General features: G+C 38.2%; 1 protein-coding gene across 3 annotated transcripts in view; it reads left to right on the forward strand.

Annotated features, from left to right (window-relative positions):
- The window catches only part of LOC138140083 (protein CEPU-1-like), a 281,937-nt gene that overhangs the window by 144,373 nt on the left and 115,169 nt on the right, over positions 1-22,395 (forward strand). The window contains exons 3-4 of one of the 3 annotated variants that reach the window (XM_069060790.1): positions 7,235-7,273; positions 7,325-7,449. The exons of the other annotated variants lie outside the window; for them this stretch is intronic. Coding sequence (XP_068916891.1) covers positions 7,377-7,449 — 73 coding nt within the window. The 5' untranslated portion in view covers positions 7,235-7,273; positions 7,325-7,376. The remainder of the gene's footprint in view (positions 1-7,234; positions 7,274-7,324; positions 7,450-22,395) is intronic. 3 annotated transcript variants of the gene reach the window in all.

Raw genomic sequence — 22,395 nt, forward strand, 5'->3', positions numbered from 1 at the left:
GAAAGTTTGGAGCCTGGCGTTTGCGGACAACTTGGTAATTGTGGCAAAGAGTGAAAGAGAAATGAAAGAAATGATGAAGAACCTGGGAAAGTATGTGAGGAAGAAAAAGGTGGAAGTGAATGTTGAGAAGACGAAAATGATGGTGTTTAATAAAAGAAAGAGGAAGAGTGAAGAAAATGAGTGGAACTGGGAAGAAAGGAAAATAGAACAAGTACATACTTGGGTTTTGGGTTACACATTCGATGAAAGAGCTACAGATAAGGCACATATCAGAGAGATATTGAGGAAAGCAAATAAGGCAATGGGACGTGTTTGGGGAATAGGAGAGAGAAAGTAGTGAGGTGATTTCAGGGAGGAGAATGATGATGTTTGAGAGCATGATAGAGAGTGTATTGATGTGGGGGGCAGAGATCTGGGGGTGGAAGGAACAAGGTGAGGTAGAGAAAGCCAGGTTACATAGAGAGGAAAGAGTGTATCAGGAATAGGCTGAGAGTGAAAGCGGGAAAGAGAGCGGCAAAGTTTGAAGACAAATGGATGAAAGAGAAGAGTGCAGGAGAAATAAGGAAAAATACGGAGAAGAAGGAGAGAGAGAAATACTATCAGAGAAACGGGTACGCCTGTGAAGAAGTGGAAAGATTAAAAGAGCAGAAGGAAGATGGATGAATGTAGAACTGAGTGAAAGGGACAAAGACACAAGCAAGCAAGAAAGAAGGGAAAGAATCAAAGAATCGAGATACAACAGGAAGTATGAGAGGAGTTTGACAAAGGAAATTCCGTAGTGTATGGGGAGAGAGTGCAAAAGAAAGAAAAGTGATGGCGAGATTTAGATGTGGGAACAGGAGAGAGAAGACAGGTATTGGATGGAAGGAGAGGAAAGAAGGTGCAAAATGTGCTGAGGAGAGAGATTGAGCACATGTGGGATGGATGTAGCGAAGTGAGAATGAGGTAGAACGGGGAGAAATATGAAGGCGGAAGGGAGATAAGGAAGAAGAGGAGATATGGAAAAGGAGGGAAAGGAGAGAAAAAGAAAGGGATGGGTGGGGGATAGGAGAAAAATGTTAATTTTTGGGATTGTATTTTATGTTTGTAATCAGGAATCCGAAAGCCCGGGGGCAAATAGAGCATTTAATATTATTAAAAAAAAAATTAATAAATTCATGTCTAGCGGTTTGGACACACAGTTTGCTGCAAAAACAATATCTTATTTTTAATCTGCTTTCACTTGACCTTTAGATTTTGTCGACCCTTAGACCCAAAATTCCGCTCATAAAATATGATACAAAAACAAAAATTTTAAATAGTGTTTTGGTTGAGCTTCAGACCTTGACAAAATTAAATCCGCGTCAAGCGAAAGGACCGGAAAATGAAAAATATCGGTTTTAGAGATCTTGTACGGTTGATTACGTTCTTGTTTATGATTGGTTCGAAGATTTTTAACGGTTAATGCACCAAAAGCTCAAGTTACTTTCAGTTCACGACTTGATTGTATATTAAAGTTTCAATGTTTCCTCAGTTGCGAGTTTTGTTTTTCTTTAGTTACTCATAATGGCAACGAATTTCCGAGCAATAAAATCATTTTTCCAATAAAGTTAAAATCAACTCTTGTAACTTGGCGAAAACATTCGCAACAAAGTTGAAATTAAGATGAATCCTTTAAATAAATTAAGAAAAAGTGATTGCGAACAATCGTGAAAAATGTTGCCAGTTCAAGTGGTAAGAATTGAGGAAATGTGTTTACAACTTTGACAAGAATTTAAAAGCTTCGCCTGCAAGTAGGACGATTCAAATTGGAAGGATACAAACTTTTACGGAGATGTTTCAGTCGAGCCAGCAGGTGACACGAAAATTTTTAAAGTATACCTTACAAGGAAACATGTCGGTGGAAAACAATTGCGCAGTGAGGAAAGTCTCGACATAAATATTTTAAATAAACTGGCAAATCTGTAACAGCGGCTCGTCAAAAAGGGTCCAATTATAGGGTTTGTCGGCGAATTTGTTTATTTAGAATTTATTTGAGCGGAGCCGCTTGTCTTTGCTGCGATATCGTTCGAATACCGATCCGAAATGATTTTCACAATATTAAATTCTCTCTCCCGCAGCAAGCGTCTGAGCTGTTCTTAGCGTGGCCTCTATCTCGGGTTTCGGATTTAAAGGAATCTATATCTTGAAATCGCTGCTAAGTCCGGTAAAAGTTCCTACATTTGGCGCAGCACACGTGAACATCTGTGTTTCACAAATAATTTGTTCAAAAATTGACAAAAAAATTCAATAATCGAATCTCGAGCTGTCACACCCACGTACTACACTTTAAACATTACCACAATTGCTAAAAAATATCTCATATCAAACAGGAATTTTTTTCTCGTTCGGTGCTACTGCGTGGGTTTCACCAAGTCCGAAAGAAATTTTTTTAACGTGGAATTTTTTCATAATGATATGTATTTCAAGGGGACAAATTGTGAAAACCTGAAGCAAAAAAGTATTTACATTTTGAATGTTGAAAATGTTTTTTGAGAAAATAGTGAGCAAAGATGGCAATTGAATCACTAGTGAGGAAAACATATTTTCTCACTAGTGAGCAAAGTGAATGTTTTGCGAGTTTGTCGATGGGCGGCGCCAAATTGTTACATTCTGATTATTAATAACTAAAGCTTGTCTTATTTTTGACTGTTTTAACCTGTTATTTAGATTTCAATTCACGAAAAAACGTGAAATTGCTTGGGGTAAACTTCTGGAAAAATTCATGCTAAATGCATTATGTGTTGGTATCACTGATTAAACCAAAATCAGTAAACCAATCACAACCACGCAAAGCCTAACAGCATAACCTCTTTTTTTTTGGAATTTTGTTGAGCCACGTTTTGTTGTAAAAAACTGTTTTCGTGAGTTCCCTGTTGGGCTAATTTTGTAGATGTTATTGTTTTAGTGATTTTAACAGTTATGAAAAATAGTGATGCAGATAGATAATAATAGATACGAGTATGTACAGTTTACGTTAATATAACCCCATTTTTTTTTTTTACATTAAATTAACTCAAAATTCAAAAAGTGACAAAAAATGCTTCCCGAAATTTCAATTCTGCGACTCTATTTTATGATCATGGAAAAAATCAGATTCAACACTCGTACGGTTGCACTCCTCGCCTTCGGCTCAGACGCCCAACTTCCGTACTCGTGATTAAATACACTACTTTGCTCACTTGTATTGAAAATAGCTATTATTCTGCCGACAACCGTGGGTTGTCAGGTACGGGCCGGCCGATTTATTAAAAATTTGATTATTTTTTATTTGACGGGACAATTAAATAAAATTTGTGTTGATCGGGATCCGATTTTGGAGTGAGATTTTGTTGAAATAAGCGCCTTTGGGCGAATTTGATTTATTTCCGAGCAGGATTGGGGTAGCAGCTTTGAAAATAAATTTGTAAGTAAGATTCTCCCCATTTTCGTAATTTCTTCGCATGTGTTAGCCGGAGGTTCGGTGTTATCGCGAATTTCCTTTGTTAAACCGTTTCGAGTCGGTGCGAATTCGAAGTGTCGAAGTTGACAGGTTAATAAAATATTTGTTTAGCCGGGGTAGACAGTGTCGGAGTATTTTGTTATTGATAAAATATCGATAGTGCGTAACATCGTGCGATTAATATTTTGTCTGCGCTAGCTCCGATCCGTCTCTCAATAATTTTGTGTTGTTATGTATCAATATTAACGGCGCTAATTTGAGGGAGTTCAAACAGAACGGGGTAAGTTTAATTTGGGCCGGCAACCGCAGAATATACGACGCGAACAATTTTCAATTTTAGAAGTTGTTAGCATCCAATCTGATGCGGGTATTTGTTTACAAGTCATGATTGTACTGGCATGGCCCTAGGTCTTACTTGTATCCCATGAAACGCGAGCTCATGTTCAATATTTGTCCGATACGGCACAACTAGACCCACCCATTTTGTTTGTATTGTTGATTCCGACATTATTGGCACAACTCATATTTGTCATTGTTTCGTGCCTCAAAACTGCCCCCATTCGCTTTATCGCATTTCCTCGATACATTATTTATCTGTCCACCATCGACACTAATAAACACAATATTTGTCCCCACCTAAGAAGTTTTTATCGCTTCACGCCCAACTCCCAACACAATTCCCCTACATCAGATTTTGATTATGAATTTGCTGAAATAAACTTACTATAAATTTCCCTTTTATTGCCGAACTTCACTTCGCTGACTCCGTGTCGTAAAGAAATTATTGCTCTACAATTGGAACTCTCCACCTAAATTCGGCACAAAGTTGCAATTAGGGCCACTTTGCATCAAAGCGACATAAGGTCTCAAAGACCGGCGCAGTTTTTAACACAGAACCAACAACCAAGCGTAATAACCACAGTTACCCCTTCAAGCCTTGACCCTGATTGCTACTTTACTTACTTTCGAACACTAATACACCTCTTAACTAGCTTTTCTAACAAACTACAATTTGTTTTAATGAATAGCACTGCCATAGTAACGACCCAATTTATTCAATTTTATCGATGAACTATACCACAATGTACACTATCAAAATGATATTATATTCATTTTTCATTTTTCCAATAACTGGACCATTCAGACATTATTGCGATGCGACATCTGTCAACAAGTTTCTGTCATGTCATACTAAATCATTCAAAGAACTCAAAGATTCCACAAGGTTTCGCTCTGACACCTCTAATGTTCACAAATTTAATCACTAAGTACTACTATTATTTCCTTTTATTCATTTTTTTTTCTAATATACCCCTACAATGTCCTCCTCAATCGACATTTTTAAAATTAAATACTTAATATTCTTTAATGTATTATTAAATTTTTCAATATCTAATACTATTTCAGGTTCATTTTATATTCCCTCGCATTTGAACAAAAATTTTATTTAGACACCATTATACAGTTTCAAACTGTCGCCAAAACTTTAGAGAAAATGATAAAATATGGTATAGTGAATAATAAATATACAGGGTGTTATTGAAATGACATTTATTTTTTGAGCTACAATTTTTTTAAATTGCTTTTAGTCTTCTACGTTGTCCCACAACCTCGTGGGTAAAATTTGGGCGTATTTTAAAAATACACACTGTATATCATATTTTATAAAATGTACGCAAAAAGTAAAGTTTGATAATCGCTTTTCTAATAAAACTAACTTATTCAAATAAAACATTTATTGTGACGTAAAATCGTCGTAGTAATAAACGTGTTCGCCCTATATAGGTGTATAATTTACGAGCTAATTTCTGGGATTGGAGTAAATTTGGTCAAGACGCGGCTGTTGAAACTTTATAGGTGAGCGGGTTTTATGCAGAAGGACCGAATAATAAATATAATTGATAATAAAAGGGTCCATCAAAATGTGGGGATTAAGTCGAAAGGGATCGTTTGGTAAATCTGTGAGAAATGGAGTTGATAATTTGTAATATTTTTAATAATCCGGTTGGGTAATAGACATAAAGGCGCGAGCCCACTATATTTTAATGAGTTTTTGGCTCCGCGTCTCGCCTACGTTAGTAATTTAAACAAATGGCGAAGGAATAAACGTCCGGAGTAATTGTTGGGTATGTGTACGCGGCGGTAAAAGTGAAACACCTTATAAAAATAAGGGGTTGGGTCGTTTTATCAATTTCTGCGCTAAGGCAGAAACGTCCTGGGAACCATAATGGATGGGCTAAAGCAGCTATTGTGTTCTGTTAAATCGGTCTTTTTGATTTACGGTCGACGAGACCGGACCGCGGATGGCCTGCATTGCTTCCCGCGTCAAGCGTCCCGAGTTCTGTCCCAACTCCCAACTCCCAAGGCGCGGCCCGTCGACAGCTTGTTTACGATGCCGGGAGACGCCAGCCCGGAAGTCGCGATATTTTAGAACAAGCAACCGGAAACTCCACCGGCACACACGTCAGATCTGCGCCATGTCTCCACTCGCGTCGCTCCCGGCTCCTAAAAAGGACAACGCCGAAGGACCACGCCGTGGAAATTCTCCGCCCAATTGCGCCTTCTATTAGCTTTGACCTCGATTTACTTACGCCCGGATGGCGCAACCGATCCATGACCTGATCACTTTTATTTCTTAGATTCCCGCAAACGTGGTCGAAGTGTGAGACCGTGCATCGTCTTGCAAATGTACACCTTGATTCTTGCTGAATCCGGCGCATCCGTGAACACGAAAATTTATTACGCTTTGTATCAGTTTTACCTTTAATAACAGGTTGCAAAGCGTACAGACCTCAATCTTCTCTGTTCATTCCGAACCAGCAACAAATCTCTTCAGTGATTCAATGAAACAAACAATCCGCTTATTGTGTGCTGAGGAGTGAATCGTTTGAATTTTTATTCAAATAATTAGGTATTCCAGAACAATTGTGCAAATTATTGTAATGGAAGCTGCTTCCAAAGCTTTTGGCACTTTCGTGTTTCTGCTCGCTACGGTTCTGATTTGATCCAGACCATTTTTTTTCTCATATTTCATTGGTGACAAAAAACAAGGAGCTAAACACAAATAAATATTCACCAATTTGCATTTCATTCAGAAATGTCACAGAATATTTATGAAGAAAAGTAAAATGAATCACAATTTGCGATTTTTAACAATTCGAAACTAGCACTTAATTATAACGGGCCTTCAAATAAATTTATATTTAGAGCAACCTATGGAAATTCAGTTGTTTGCAATATTTTTCCAGTGTAGAAAATGACACAAGAAACGTCTGACATTTTAACAAAATAAAATTAGGTTAGAAAATATTTTTAATTTTTGTAGTGCATTCTCCCTATTCCCCCTCCACGGAATATGACAATATGAAATTGGGAAAAAGCTTGCTATGTAACCTGTGTAACTCTGGGGAATAATTGGTTACCTACAAAAATTACTTTACACTTTATTACTCTTCATTGCACAGATAAATTAAAAAATCCAAGGGATTCAGATCGTAATTGTTTTTACGTGTTTTGTTGATTATCTCGCAAACTAAGCATTTTTTAGCCCCTCTGTATTAAGAAGTTTATGCCTATTTTTAACCGTAGAATCAGCCCTGAAAGTTTGTCGGTGAAATTCTGAAACACCCTGTATACGAGCGTTTAAAAAATCACCGAAATAATTCGTATTTAAAGATATGAATGAAAATTCCTGTTTCCGGTTAAAGCAGTAATAATGATAACAGCGACTGATTTGGATGGACAAGCATAATAATATGATTTTTTTTGTTTCAGGTAAGCACTAAACCCTGAGTTGTTGCAAGTCCTCGAGCCGTAAGTAACGAAATGGAAGTGTTTTTTCCATAATTTGTCGATTTTTATCAGGAGTCGAAACATTCCGTTACAAGAAGCGAGACGTTTGCGGGAGTAAAAGGGGATGCAAAGCATCTCTAGGACCATCTTGAAACGTATTCCTTTATACCTTCTTTGGCAGGCTGCGGAAGAAGCAGGTGCAAAGATTTCGTTTGAGTCTATGCGGTTATGTATTTCTTATTTGTATCCCAAAAAGCGTCAAGCTTTTCCCGTATGTTCGCTTTCATTCGGTATTTATAAGGAGTAACGTTCAAAGGAATCGTTTGTTATTATAAGTAATATCCTTCAAAATAAACAAGAAGATTCTGAAACAAAATACTAGCAGAATAAGGTAGGTAATGGTCCCCGTTTGCAATGAATTTAAAGGAAACGGGAATGCACAACGGTTTTGTAGCGGTTCTTTTGAAGTCTCTTTCAACATGGTTCCATTACCACAATGAGTACTACGTTCGTTCTCTATTAACGAACTCTTAATATCGACACTCATCACGAATTCAACACGAAAATCATTTCCTTTCACGTCCGACTTTCTACAATTTTTACCCGACTGGTCGATAACTTAATATAAATTTGCTTAGAGTGGAGAATCTATTGTGTTCTATCGGAAGGAAACGTTAGGAAATTGAATTGTGCCATATTGAGAAAATAATTTCTCTTGTGAGGCCAGATTACAGCCGAATAATGGTAATGGACAGAGATATAAAGAAGCACCAAGCCAACGTGTATTTCTTTGTGGAAACCCAAACTTCCGATTTGTGATAGCCGCACATTTTTCCAAGCGTCATAATCAAAATTACATTCCGAAAATTGCAGACACGTCAAAGACGTTTCCGAACTCAAAATTGTCTTCAAACACAACACAAAGAACAATTAAATCGTCTAGGCGTCGCGTGGGGTCGAGCGCGATCCTGTTTCCGTTCGAAAATACTGTTTTATTGCGCAGTGAAATTGAAAATCGTTTGTTTGACTTTTTGCGGATTTATTTGAAACATTCGCATTTAGTGGAATGAAAAAGTGTGTAAACACAAGTTTGAAAATTTGTACAACACATTGCGTGATTTGGCAAAGGTTCATTTCATAATACCCCCCTCTTCCACCTCGCGGACGTGTTTTCACGTTCGAAATGTACAAAAAAATATGCGAAGGCGTTGCGAATCGATAACGATGTAAATACTTCTTGTTTTGCTCTGAATTCCGGTGATGTAAATTAACACGGGAAGTAGTGATTGACAGCTTGATTTTCCATATTAATTCGCTTTCCTTGTCCGAATTTGTTATTTTTTCCTGTAAACTCCAGGGTGAAATCCGTCATACGCCACAAATACAAATAGATGGGTTTTATTCAAATACGCGTCGGTTTAATAATGGCGGGTATTAAAAGTTTTTACACGGGCCAGAAACATGTCGGACGCTTTTAAATTTATAGCGTATGTTAATTGCCGGGAATTTGTCTGCGGGTAAAGTATTTTTATATTTTCGCGTCTAATTAGGCACATCAGCCGTAAACGGACCGTTTTTACTGTGCAAGTCCGAGGGTGGTGCGCAAGTTTCCTTTTTGCTTACAGATAAAACATAATGGTAGTTGTAATAAGGGCCGGATATTTTCGTCTGTAATTCGAGAGAAACTGAGATTTGCCGTAAAAACTGTAACTGTAACGTAATATTTTGCGCGACACTGTACCTCTTGCTCTTTTGCCGAGTTTGATTAAGAGCTTATGACAGCCGCATCTTGTCGGGGCTGGGGTTAATCCCTCTGTTTCCTCTTCCACCCCTCCCTGAACCCCCGATCCCGGCTGAGGAACTGGCAGGTGAACATAATTCACGTATGCAGTCCGACATGGATGCCACACATATTTTCCGATCGCACCCTGCGACAACCCACCCCGTACATCTCTCAAGACGAAATTAGCGAAGTTACAAAAACAACCCCCGGACTGGTGTTTGCCAGCTAACGCACACCGATGCTCCATTTAATTATTTTTCTTTGAGTAACGTATTTTGCTTTAATTATTTCAAGGAAATAATGCAAGATTCCTCGGTCTCCTGGAGCAGACGTAAATATTTCTCCTGCGAGTAGCGTGTTTAGTATTCCGGTAATTTCCTAGTTGCCTTAGTGAAATATATTTTGCAGCAGCTAAACACATTTTACATGGCCACGTTGCTTACACAAACACCCGAAACATCGATTTTTCCCCTGTATAATAAAATAATTTGTTTATTCCGGGGCGCGTTCCAGTTTGTTACTAATCGCGACAAAGGAAGAATTCCTGCGAGGCAGAGAAAAAGATGAAGTTTGCTTAATATTCGTAAGCTAATAAATGAAAAATGAATTTCTTGTCTGCTCGCAACGATTAGTAGTGGCGGAGCGACCGCCTCCAGCGATACCGCCATGTTGCACGGGGTTTGTTTAAGATAAGGGATTCTAAATGAATAGCAGAAATCTTTAGAGAAATGCGATGAGGTGGAAATAGCAGGACAGTGAATCGCGATGGTATCTGAGAAGGAATTCGCCGGAATCTTGGAGGAATCTGACAGAAGAGCATTTCAATTTGACTTAACAATCGGCAGCGTTCACGCCCGTCTCGTTAGTTAATGGCCCCCCCGAAACACAGAAAACTACTCCTATCATCTAGTCGGGAGGTTTTCCCGAAAATTTTCAAATCGGCTCGACCGTAATTGATTTTCGTGGAACGCTAAAAAATCGACGGTGATACGTCTCAGTTTGGCGAATAATGAATGAGTAATTTTGAACGGGGCCTATTCGCGAAATAGGTGGGAATGTGATACATCACCGCGTGCAGAACGGGGTCGATTCGATGGTAAATTTTGTGACGGGGTTGAAACAATGGGGGCGAATTTAAACAAAAGTCGAGGGAGTATCGGAGACGCGATTCATCATGTTTAAGGAAAGCCGTCTGTGCAGAACTGCAGGGAGTGAACTTGCAATCCATCAAACATTTCGATATAAAAGAGACAGTATCGCCGTATTTCTGTCGGTTTTTTGGTCGTTTTCTGTGCAGCTTTCTGTACGGCTAATGACAATATGGCGCCAGTAGTCTCATTAAGGCCCAAAAACTCAAGACATTTAGCTTTAAAGGAGTCGCGATATCAGCTCCACTTGACTGCGCGCTCCGCTCGATACAGGGAACAGATGTAAATAACTACCCTTTATTATTTTATTCCAGTATTTCAATTCTAAACAGGTACTTTTGAAATTGGACGTAAATAATTCCACTTTATGCTCCTACATAAACTTTTCACTTTCACCCTCTCCATTCAAATCTGAAAGACACTGTATTACCTGCCGCAATAACAGCTAATGCAAATAATACACCACCCTCGACATTTCGACTCCAGAGACACTCCCTCGTTTCTCCCCTGTCTTTCCAGGAGTGCTAAATCGAAAATCACCGCCTCAAAACTGCACCACTCCATACAACCATACAATACGATATCATTGTGGGGTAGTTAGCCCCACACAGAGAGATGCCAATGTTCGACCCCGTAAACCGAGTCCCTTGTCTTCAAATGTTATGTGCCTGCCATAATTAACAATTGTTTTAGCGGCTGCCACCACCAACGTGGCTCCTGGAGTGTGTAATTTACAAACAGTTTGTACTACTTAGTTTGCAGAATGGGTCGTAGCCAATTTCTCGGTCCGGTATTTATCGCAACCAACGGGTCAAACTTGACCCGGCACGATTCAAAAAATATCGACGAACAAAACAATCAATTCGGAGATATTTGCGACTGCTTCGTCAGACCAATTAGACTAACTAAGTATTGTATGCAGCCAGTTCTCGAGACGTTCTCCACAAAGATGGCGGCAGCAAGGTTGCCAAAGCGAAACAACCACAAACGTAATGAGGTTGCAAAATAATAAGAACGATTTGTTGGGTTTATTTGGATTCTAAAAAAAGGACTGTGAAGGGGGGAGGAAGTGTGTTGATTAATGTCAAAGTGTCGGGATAAAGTTTGACTTCATAGAGATAAAATTTATTAGGGTCAAATTGTTTCCAGATGTTGATGGAACCTAGCCCTTTGCAGTTCTTTACTTTACAGGTTGAATATTGACAAAGGCAATAAATCATTCCGGACAAGGGAACCCTACTAAAAATTCCAAATACCCAGTGGTCGGAGATTGGTGTACCTTAACAGAGTGGTCAGATCATTTAGTAAAGGTCTCTCGTTCTCTATAACTAATGCGATTAGTTAATATTTCATGCGTTCGGCATGGAACACTACGGACCGTTCATCAAAATTTAACGTTTTGCTTGAGAGGTGATACAATGGTCGGCTCGCAGGGCGTTAATATAATTTTCAATTAGTCTGACCCTACAGAGATATGTATTTCAGAGGAGGTAGACCCTGTCAACAAGGAAGTCGAGCTCGTTTTTGGTGCGGTTCGGTCCTGACAAATCAAACTTCTCCGGCCCCGGAGTGCAGCTGCGAAATTGGCTTTTTTGTCGCACATGATGTATAGAAAATCCGGGCCGACTCTAAGCTGTTTAATAAAAATACAAAAAAATCCCGTAATATGTAGATTATGTAGATGTCTGTATTTCTTCAGTTCGGCAACATATTGGTTCATCACATTTTCTCCGTAATTTGCATTTTATGGATTTATTTACTTAAAGTTGAACAATACTGCGGAGACTCGTTTCTAATAATGAACCACCAAATCTGGCTCTGACCCCGAACTAGTTTCGCCTTTTTCCATCTCGACGACGTTTCGTTCCGGTTCCGACCGGTGCGATTTGGGGCGCAGCCGAGTTACACACGGCGGTCAAAAATTTTAGGGTTTTGTAACAGGCAGCTATGGTAAGGGATCAAAATGATCTGCTAATTAGGAATTTCTTGCCTTTCCTAAAATACGAAAGAGAGATTTCTTACAACCAATGATTAAAATTCTCTCTTATCTGGTGGGGTCCGGGGGTAAATTTTTTAAAGTGTTATACTTATGCGGCTAGACGCTCAGTTTTACCACCGCTGGCGCTGCCGAGAAATATAGGAGACGTACATGATGCTGTAAACACGATGCAAATTTGAAACCATAAAAAAATATAATTTTTTGCTGGTTAATGATTCTGTCACAAACATAATTATATTTTCTTGTTTTACTAATTTACATTTTTTATGCTCGCTCCATGTTCTTCTACAGTGTGTCCCCGGATAGGTGAAAAGATAAAAAAAATTCGATTGAAATTTTAATTTTTTGGGGTTTAGCCCTGCTTGGTTAAAGACTAACTTTTAACATAATTTTAGTTTTGAAAAGTCAAGTATGCCTTGGAAATTTTCAAAAAACCTATTTTTCTGTAGAGTAAAGTGCCTTTTATGTGGTAAATACGACAAAAAGTTATAAAGAAAAATTGTTTAGAATCAACGTGTAGGCCCCTACACAAAATTTCAAAATCATCGGCCAACTATGATTTTTCAATTTTTTCCAATTTACTCTAAGGTTTTAATTAACTTTTATTTCATTATTAATTATTATAACTTATTAGTGTTAAGCCAGTAACTTGTACAACGTGATCAAGAATGACTGAATCTGTTGGTAACAATGAAAATTTGAATGATTTTGGTACCACTGTAATCTAAACGCATTTCCGGTTGTCAGCTTTGAGTGTTGACAGGCAAATTTGACACTTACCATCAAAGGTTCATTTTTTTAATAGCAGAAATATAACTAACATAACCTATCTTTTTTAAATGTCATGTCAGGTTAAAACATCCGGCCAGTGCCAATTACGAGACAAAAAAACTCCAATATTTTTCAATTGTTTCATTGCCAACAGAGGAAAGTGTTAAAAATAAATTTCTTTGATTTGTGAAATAAACATTAAAAAAATGAAAATTCATAGTTGGCCGATGATTTTGAAATTTGGTATAAGGGCCTAGATAATTGTCACATAAAAGGCACTTTACAGGAAAATAGGTTTTTTTTTGAAAATTTCCAAGGCATACTTGATTTTTCAAAACTAAAATTATGTTAAAAGTTAGTCTTTAACCAAGCAGGGCTGAACCCCAGAAAATGAAAATTTAAATCGAGAATTTTTTATCTTTTACAAGAGTCGTTTCACCTACCCGGGGACACACTGTATATGTGGCGAGCACAACTCGAGCCACAAATGCCTGTGAAACCTATCCTTCCTATGCATAATAATGTTTTTCAAAACATTGTAGAGTTTTCAAAATTTTACCTATGTAAAAATAAAGAACACAATGGTAGAAACATTGTTAGATCTAACATACATCCAAAACAAGATTCTTTACATAATCTAGCACTTGTAAATACATATTGCAAATAAGATAGTTTCTTCTCTCATCAGTGTATTTATTGCCAATTCTTAGAAAAATAATTATAATCTAATCTGCAGCGGTAATCCCCGGGATGCAGAAGTGACCGCCGGAGGAACTCGGATACGCCCCCCCATTTTGCATGAATCCGGGGAAGCACCGAGAGGAGGCGTCCTCACGTCGTCACGTCGTCACGTCGTCAATATTTGAGCAGATAATAATTAGTCGAGGAGAAACTGCAGCTGCACCAGTTTCGGATGCAACCAGTAACGAATTTAACAAATTCCTGGCCAAACACGCTAGTCCACTCAATGATTACACAAGGAAACATCTTCTATTACCTCGTCGCGGCACCGTTCGAACTTTCCCAGATTTGGCGAGTTTTCTCGTTTTCTCCGTCTGTAATTAGACAAGTTTTGAAGTTGCCGCAAGCGTAGAATCGGCTGCCAAAGCCACTCGCATGCGAAGAACTCCGCACGGTGGAACGTGCTCCTTCCGTACGCCACATAACGACTTTTCGATGCACTCCGACACGCGACCAATAAAAAAATCTACACCTTCACTTGCAATCGACAACTTCCAAACGACACTCTTTGTTTGTGCGGACTCGCGACCCAAGAATCTACGTTACGGATGCAAATGTTCTTCCGCAATTGACGAGATAAAATGCTAATTTAGGATTACGGGAATGTCAAAATGTGTTCTGCTTTCTTATAAGCACTTCCGCAATTACCTCGAGCTTATGACGGAATGTGATTTTTCCTCGACATTATTACACGATGAAAATCTTTTTTGTTTTTGTTGTCCGAACAACAATTTAGATTTATCGACGCCGCATCCTACTCGTTCTAAACATTAATGTTCCAGACGTTGCCTTCATATCTCTGTTATGCTCATTTATGAACCAACTGCAAAACTTCAATATTCATTTAACTGATGTACAAACCCGGTCTAATTATTTCTCTTTGTCCGAGATGGTAACTAAGTTAAAAACGAATTCTTCTTAGTACGACAAAGGAAACAGATGAACAAAGAACCTCTTTCTTTGACATTTCTAATTCAATTAACTCGGTAAAGATGTTTAATACATACACAGCAATTTTTAAGCTCTTTTTGATGAAAACCCATTACTGAGTGTCTTAGACCACCGTACTAAATGACCTCGTTTAAATCAATTCAAATATTCTATTACCACTTAAAAACCCCATATTCCAAAATGTTTTTTTTCTCTGCGATGTACAAAGTGATCACAAAGAAAACAGGCGTTGCAAATTATCGGACATGTCGTAGAGAGAAAATTTATTAAAAGAAACAAGAGCAACATTGTACATTTGTAAAATGGGTAATTTACAGTTTTACTGCTGAACGCGACGCCACTGGTAAGCAGATTTTTCGGTGAAATGTCAAAGAAACGTCAACGCTGTGCTCTTGTTAACATTGAAAACAACTTTTCCATTTTGGCAAAGTTTACAGACGTTGTAAGCAACAATTATCGCAGAATAAGTGATACCATTGAAGATAAAGCATTTTTATTAGAATGTTACTTTCAAAACGGGGTGAATAGGCAACCAAAAAACACAACACCTTATAGATCTCGTCGATTAATAAACAAAAACTGTAATACTTTTTTCTTCAGATCTAAACTTTTTTTTAGGATGACTCCACACAATGCCCTGGCGCTCATTGGAAATTTATTATATATTTTTATTGGTCCGGTCCGCATCTTCGATTCCATTTAATCAACGACAGGAAACCCGAAAATCTCCGCCGTGAGGTCTAGCAAAATGAATTAGTAATCGAGCAGATCACCGGAAGCAATAAGAGTGGATTCCGGCGTAGAGTTTTCTTGTCCTGCTGGTGTATAGCAATCAATCATAATCAATTATTATTTTGCGTCTGGTTCCGATTTATTCCGAACAGGTTTGTGCGAAAGTTGAGTTAATTCGGTCGCAAGATTAAAATATAGTTTCAACTCCCGGGTGTGGATTTATTTAGTCTGAATTGAAAATGATCCATCATTCGGTGTAGGCGTTTTGGTTTATTGTAAATTTACGGTGCTCCTTCGTGGTTCCTTCTATTTTAACTGGAATGGATTGTTCATTTTTAAAGGAGGGTCTTAATGTTTCCGAAAACCTCCAGACAATACTTTCAACTTCATTTTATCTCAATCCAGTTAACCGTAAATTCTGCGTTATCAGTAGAGCTGTAACTTACGAAATATCTAAACATATAAAGTTTCGTTTGCTCGTTATCTCTATTTATTACTGAGATCCCGTAAGAACGGCGACAGACGATTATTTAAATGAATCAATTTCGGCATTAATTTTGTCAAAATTTACACCGTACCTTAAATTTGATCTTCTTTGTCAGCATTTAATGGATTTAAAGTTAGCTCTGTGTTTGTCTGCACTTGCTTACTTATCTACTTACGTAAGAGTACGTAAGGGTCTTAACAATTTAGTTTCCTGCTTGGAAAACAAAGGTTTCAAACTTTATTATTTTTAACAAACTAAAACACAACGCCGCGCTATTACTCCACAAACAGCATTTTATTCGCGCGAATTTTAAATGCACTACTTAATAATGGATATGCAAATTTGCGCCGTGTTATTGTTATTGTTGAAATAGTTTCTCTTGGATTTTTCTCCCCAGACCGCAACAAATGCTCCCTTAATACGTAATACACAGTCACGAATTTGAACAACCTGTTACATCACTTTTATTTATCTTGGAAACAAAGTGGAAACGTTATCGTCTCTGGAAAAGTTGAAAAAGAAGAGATATTCGGTGACACGGGACACCCTGAAATGAATACGGTTGAAAATAAATTAAATGATTGACAGTAGCATCGACAAAAGTTTGAGATTTGATACGGAACATTTTATTTTTCAGTTTCCCCGTCAGATTCGATATTTGGAGGCGCAGACGATAATTCATTTTAATTACTTCATCAAAAAAATCCAGAGTATCAATAACAATCGGAAAATATGAATCGTTCGAGAATTGTTGAAACCGGGAGCTTCATATAAAGCAATTTCGTAGAGAAAGACTTATTAGAAAAGTTGAGACCTGGAAACAAGAACTCCTAAATCTTGCGTTTCATACATTGATTTACGATGACTTGAAAATGCGATGCATCTTGCTAAACTGTTACGATAAACTCAACTCTTACGTTTGATAAATCTGCACGAAAAAATCGAAAATTATTACGGGAAGTTCGTGCAGTTTTTTCGACAGTTGTTTAGAAAAAAAAAACTTTTGGCACTTTTTTATCTGGGAAATTTGAACACGTAAACTACAATCCTTAAAAGTGACACTTTACAGATTTCGTGCCGTTGCGGAGACGCGAACTTTCGAAAGTCGCCATTTTGTTTTATTGTCGTTCAGATATTTAAATGACAGTTATTGGGTGTAACGATATAAAGTGGAAAAGGGGTGTCTTGCCGGGTCCTTATGCGGTGAAGTTTAGATTAGCTTTATGTCAAAGCAGACTTCCAAGTATATTTTATGTTAAACAGATTTCTCCAGCTCTCTCGTTCGAAAAGCACATTTCCAAAATGAAGCATTTCTTCTCCGTTCAATTAAAAAATTATGTAATTCTCGCGTTGACGGACAAATGGGAGGGAAAACAGAATAAATTTTGTTTGAAAAGTGTGGAATAGATTCCGGGAGTAAGTCTGGTACAAAGTTTCCGTTTTAGAAATATTAACGTTTCTCCCTCTCGTTCACGGATTTAATAGGTGAAGGATGCGAGATGAGGTTTTGTATTTCCGGTGTCTTCGAATTTCGACCCGAGAGACCGCCGCCCTTTCGGGAGGGGAAAGATTTTCAATAATTTATGGTATTAATTTCGGCGACTTTACTTCAATTTATTTTTGTGACGTGAATTTAAGTAGTGAAACGTCGTAAATTAAATAAGTCACATAAAGAAAGTAATGCAACAATAAGAGTTTTGTAAATTTAGCAATAAAATAACTGCGGCAGCAATAAAACCAACGTATGACACCGTAAGGCAGTGGCAGTCTTGAATTATAGACGGTCCGGAAGCTCCGGTATTAAAGGACTTTACTTATACATATAACATCTGCTGGATTTCTTACAACAACAAAACTAACCGACAAACTTATTCGACTCGGTGCTGGTTATTAAATCCGGATATTTTTTTAATTTTGTTGATTTATCACTTTTTCCCTGATCTGTTCGCGCGCCGGCATCTGTTTCGTATAAATAGCCGTAAAGAGGTTTTTCACCCTCGACACTTCCCGAGATTAATTCCCTCGATTGATACTTCGACCTAATCGGAATTTCGTGTTTTTCGCGTTTTGTAACGCGATAAGCTGGAAATATTTTTCATGATCGTCATCACGGTCGAATCAAGGGAATAATTTTTATTTCGAAACCTAGACAGGGGACGAAATATATTAAACTTCATTTATCTTCGCCGATAAAAGAATGAAAATCCATATTTCTTATTTGCAAAGTCGGCATTTTACGAATGAAAACGATTTGAAAGGCGGAGTTCTTTCAGAAATTTATACCCCGTCGATTATAGCTTTGCCAAAAGTCCCAGAATTATTTGGAAAATTATCACTTCGTTCGGGCCGAATTAATGCTAATGTCGAAACCCTTTCCGAATGCGGTGCTTTGCAATATTTAGCGCTCGACGAAATTGTTGTTTCATATTTCGTCTCGAATTGCCAATTCTCTGTACCAGTTTCTTCCACCCCCGACGAACGGTGATTATAGTTGGGTTTTTAATAAAAGCCCAAATACATTAATCGGATTAATGTTGCTTTTAGATTGAAAACTAAACTGTCGTCGGCTTAAACACGACATCCTATCGAACGACCACAACCGATATTTTGACATGCAAATTTTGTTGGTATTTTACATTAAAATCGTATCGTTGATGTATCATCCACTTTCATTAGTCGCCGTATAAATTTACATTAATCTTAGTGTATTAATGTAATCTCTGCGGAAACCTCATTGAAAGCCAATAATTCACTCGGTGTCTCTGGCTCCCGGTTTCATTAAATAAATTCTTCACGGTCATAAGAATATCGTGATGTAAAAAAGCCACCGTGGAGCTTCCCTTTATTGTTAAAATATTTATGCGGAAGATGTTTCTTAAGGTTTCGATACATCAAAGCGAAAATTTCAATGTTTCCTTTGTCCCGAAACAACAAATAATGAAAAATGGCCGCCTCGGGAAATTCAAATTAGGCCAACTTAAACATCTGCCGTGAGTGTTTGTTTAAAACAAAAAAAAAAGTTTAATAGAGATTTCGACCTGTTCATAAATTTTTGAGCGATCTCCTGCCGGTTGCGACATTAAGGAAATGATTTTATTGACTTTTATTACATGTCGTCGATAATGACAGGAAAATGTTAGTGAGAAATCACTTTCTGAATAATTTATTAACACCGGCGATATATCACGTCGGAAGCAATTTCGTCGCTTAAAATCGAAAATGGCGCGTCAAGTGTCACAGAAAAAGCAAAAATTGCTTCGAAACCGAGCAGCAATGAATCTCGGCCAGGTCTTTTTGTGTAACGAATTTTCCACACAATCAAGCAGGATTTGTTTAAATACAATTCAAAGAATTAAGGAACGTCTCATTGCGATCCCATTATTTTACGGAATTTTTGATTCGGATCGGTATTATTATTGAGATTGTTTCAATTTACTCTTCGCCTCTTTTCTCCCCGATTGCGCACCGTTCCCTCATAATCCTGCGCCCGTTTAAACTTCCCCGGCTCAACTATCGAAATTAATAACGCGCTTTTCAAATTTACTAACGAAAATAGGACGCCAGGACGCACCGCTTGCAGATGAAAGACAAGAGTCTGCAGATATCGATCCTGCGCTGACCTATTCCTGCGGTACCCCCGAGTGGAGTCGCGACTGTGCCACCCTCCTCCTCCTCTACATTTTTCGACCACTATTAGCTTAATCACTTTTATTACGAATTTCATAGGTATTTGTGAATTTCGTGACGACGCAATTAATTTTTCCACACACGAGCGAAAATTATGTCGACAGGTCAGGTGATGACAAAACGTAATAAGCGATCGTATTAAAAAAAGCACGGAAAAGTTCATTTGGACGTGGGAAATTCGGCGAGCTTTTGGGAACATAAACACGTAAGTTAGCCCTGGATCCTCGACTGGACGGCGCCTTCGAGGAGCTTTTGGGGTGGTTTTTATTTATTATTCTATAAGTTTGTACGTTCTTTATTATTGTAATAATATTGACTGTTCTGATGGGGCCAAATCTATTTCTCTAACGTATTTTCGGACGTGATGCGATTCTATGCATAAAAGGGGTGGGCAATAAAATCATTCGCTCCGTCGAGGTTGGGCGAAAATATTTTATTAAATTCAGGAAATTTCCCAGACGATCCTTCATTTAGAAATATTTGATGCACCAGAAAAATTCTCGACACAAAAAAATTGTAGAAAAATGTGCGAGTTTCGACAAGCTTTAAGTTGTATTTTTAACTTGTAAATCCCATAATTTTTAATGAAACACTGGCCACCCCGGAAAATAGTGCATTCGAGTCGGGCTTTCCCTTTAATATTTGACGACTCCTGGCGGAAAGTTTCTTTGTCGCAGGCCCCGGTATCCCGAGATATTATACTTTAGTTCAAATGAAACGAGTTTTTTATATTAGTCAGAGAGAAAGCCCTTGAATGAAACATATTCATTTACACGGGAGCCGCAATTTCGCTTCATCGGTACCTTGCGAGTTCTCTTGTAATTGTACGAGTCAACTTCAGGGTAAAATTAATCAAAACGGGTATTTTTCGTGCGTTTTTTGCGCCGCCTCGAAAACAAACGATGAAAAATGGTTTTAACACTAAATAACTGCAAACGCCATCATCAACCGAAAAATAAAGATTGGTATCAACGAGGGTCCACGATCGAATTTCGTCTCGTCCACGGCTTCCGCCAGACCCTTCGAGGACGTAATCTTTTAGATTCATTCTACCAGCATCAAAGAAATGAATCTAGCGGGCAAACGTGTCAAATGAATACACTTGCTCCCATGTATTGCCACCAAATCATCATGAATCTTTTCGCCTTTTTTGCGATCTCTCCCAAGAAAACCCACAATGTTCCAATTTTCCATGATTTATAACTACCTTCGTCGCCAGACTTAATTCGACCGCCGTGCACCTTGGCCCGGTGCGTATAAATCCCCTAAATAGAACAACCCCCCTTGAAATAATTCCGATACGTAACAATCGGAGGGAACAAAATGATGGAAACGAGAATTCGTGCCGAACCGGGACCGTTAGTTAGCGGATGATTAAAGAGCGAGCCCTTAAATCAATTTGATTTTTATGTGAGTTCTTCATTTGGCGATAAAAATCGGTGTGGTGGCCATCGCGTCCGAGCCAGGTCCGCAGGATAAAAAGGGAGCCGCCGGCAGAAAGATTGCTATCTAGGGGTCTTTAAGTACAAATACACATTACCGTAAGCTCTTGGGGTAAGAAGATTGTGGGTTTTGCAACACAGTTCTAGTTCGCTTAAGAAAGCCTGGTCGGACTGCCAATTGAGAACCGTGTTCGGCAAATAGAATAGGTAGTAGACCAGCAAGATTTAAAAAGAAACGCACACCCTTAGTCAGATTTTAGGTCACGTGCTCAACTGTCATCAATTTCATTCACTTCCAGAATAACAAGCGAAAACTCGTCGAAATATATTATCGATTCGTGTAATCACGGCAGGTTTGTCACTAACGGGAATTAAATTACGAGAAATGAGCCGACGTTTGTTCCTTTTTCGCCTAATAGATCCATAACGAAGGTTCATATCGAGATGCTCGCCTGATGCGACTCCATTCAAATTCGCAACAAGAAAACAATGAGATGTGCAAATCGGACAAGAAAACTGTCTCTTTAATTTCACTCCCTCTCCAGGGATTTTTCCTTCTAGATGGAACATCCATAGTAAACACCAATACACAAAACAAAGCTGACAACACCGTTGATCTATTATATTAGCTCTCAGATTTCCCCACAGAGAACATGCGCTTCTACTCATTTAACCTGCATTGTTACCCTTAACGTAAATCTTCTTCTACTGCGACTTACGCTAAACTTAACACGAAGACCGACAACAATTTTACGTAACACGTGCAAACGCAACGTAACGCAGTGTTTGACATGTTTGAAAGATTTTCCGCTTCCGCTTGTACACATAACGTAGCCGTTCATTGCCGATCAATACTGATTCAGAAATTGTATCTTTGTTAAGTGTGTACTGCCGGTACATATTAAGTTACAACTTCGGCACCACCGATTGATTTGAGTCGATCGAAACGTGATAAACTGTCAAAATAACACAACGCAGATTGAACGATGATACGTCGCTGTTGTCAAGACGAGATAAGAAATCGAACGTTCGTATTTGATCTAATTGCGGCACGATCTAGGTGTTTGTAAACACTCTCAGAACAAGTCTGACGATTGCGATAATCGTAACCGCAACAAACGTCCAAATTTTTGATTTAGTGTTGTAAACTGTGTTGCACACAACACGATAAAAGTAGTTACCAAAAGTGGTTCAAGTCATATTTTATAACTTAGGAATAATTAATATCAGCAATCTATTTTAAGATATTCCACGGCGGAAGTTTTTTTTGTTAAGTAAAACCTGCGAAGCCATAAATGCACGTCAAAATCTGATAAAGTATCTGAGACTTTAGAAATTTGTTAAAATAGACGCAGATAAATCTTTTGTGCATATAACTCTATACTTGCAAAACCGCTTAACT

This window comes from Tenebrio molitor, chromosome X (assembly GCF_963966145.1).
Source record: "Tenebrio molitor chromosome X, icTenMoli1.1, whole genome shotgun sequence".
Lineage (NCBI taxonomy): Eukaryota > Metazoa > Arthropoda > Insecta > Coleoptera > Tenebrionidae > Tenebrio > Tenebrio molitor.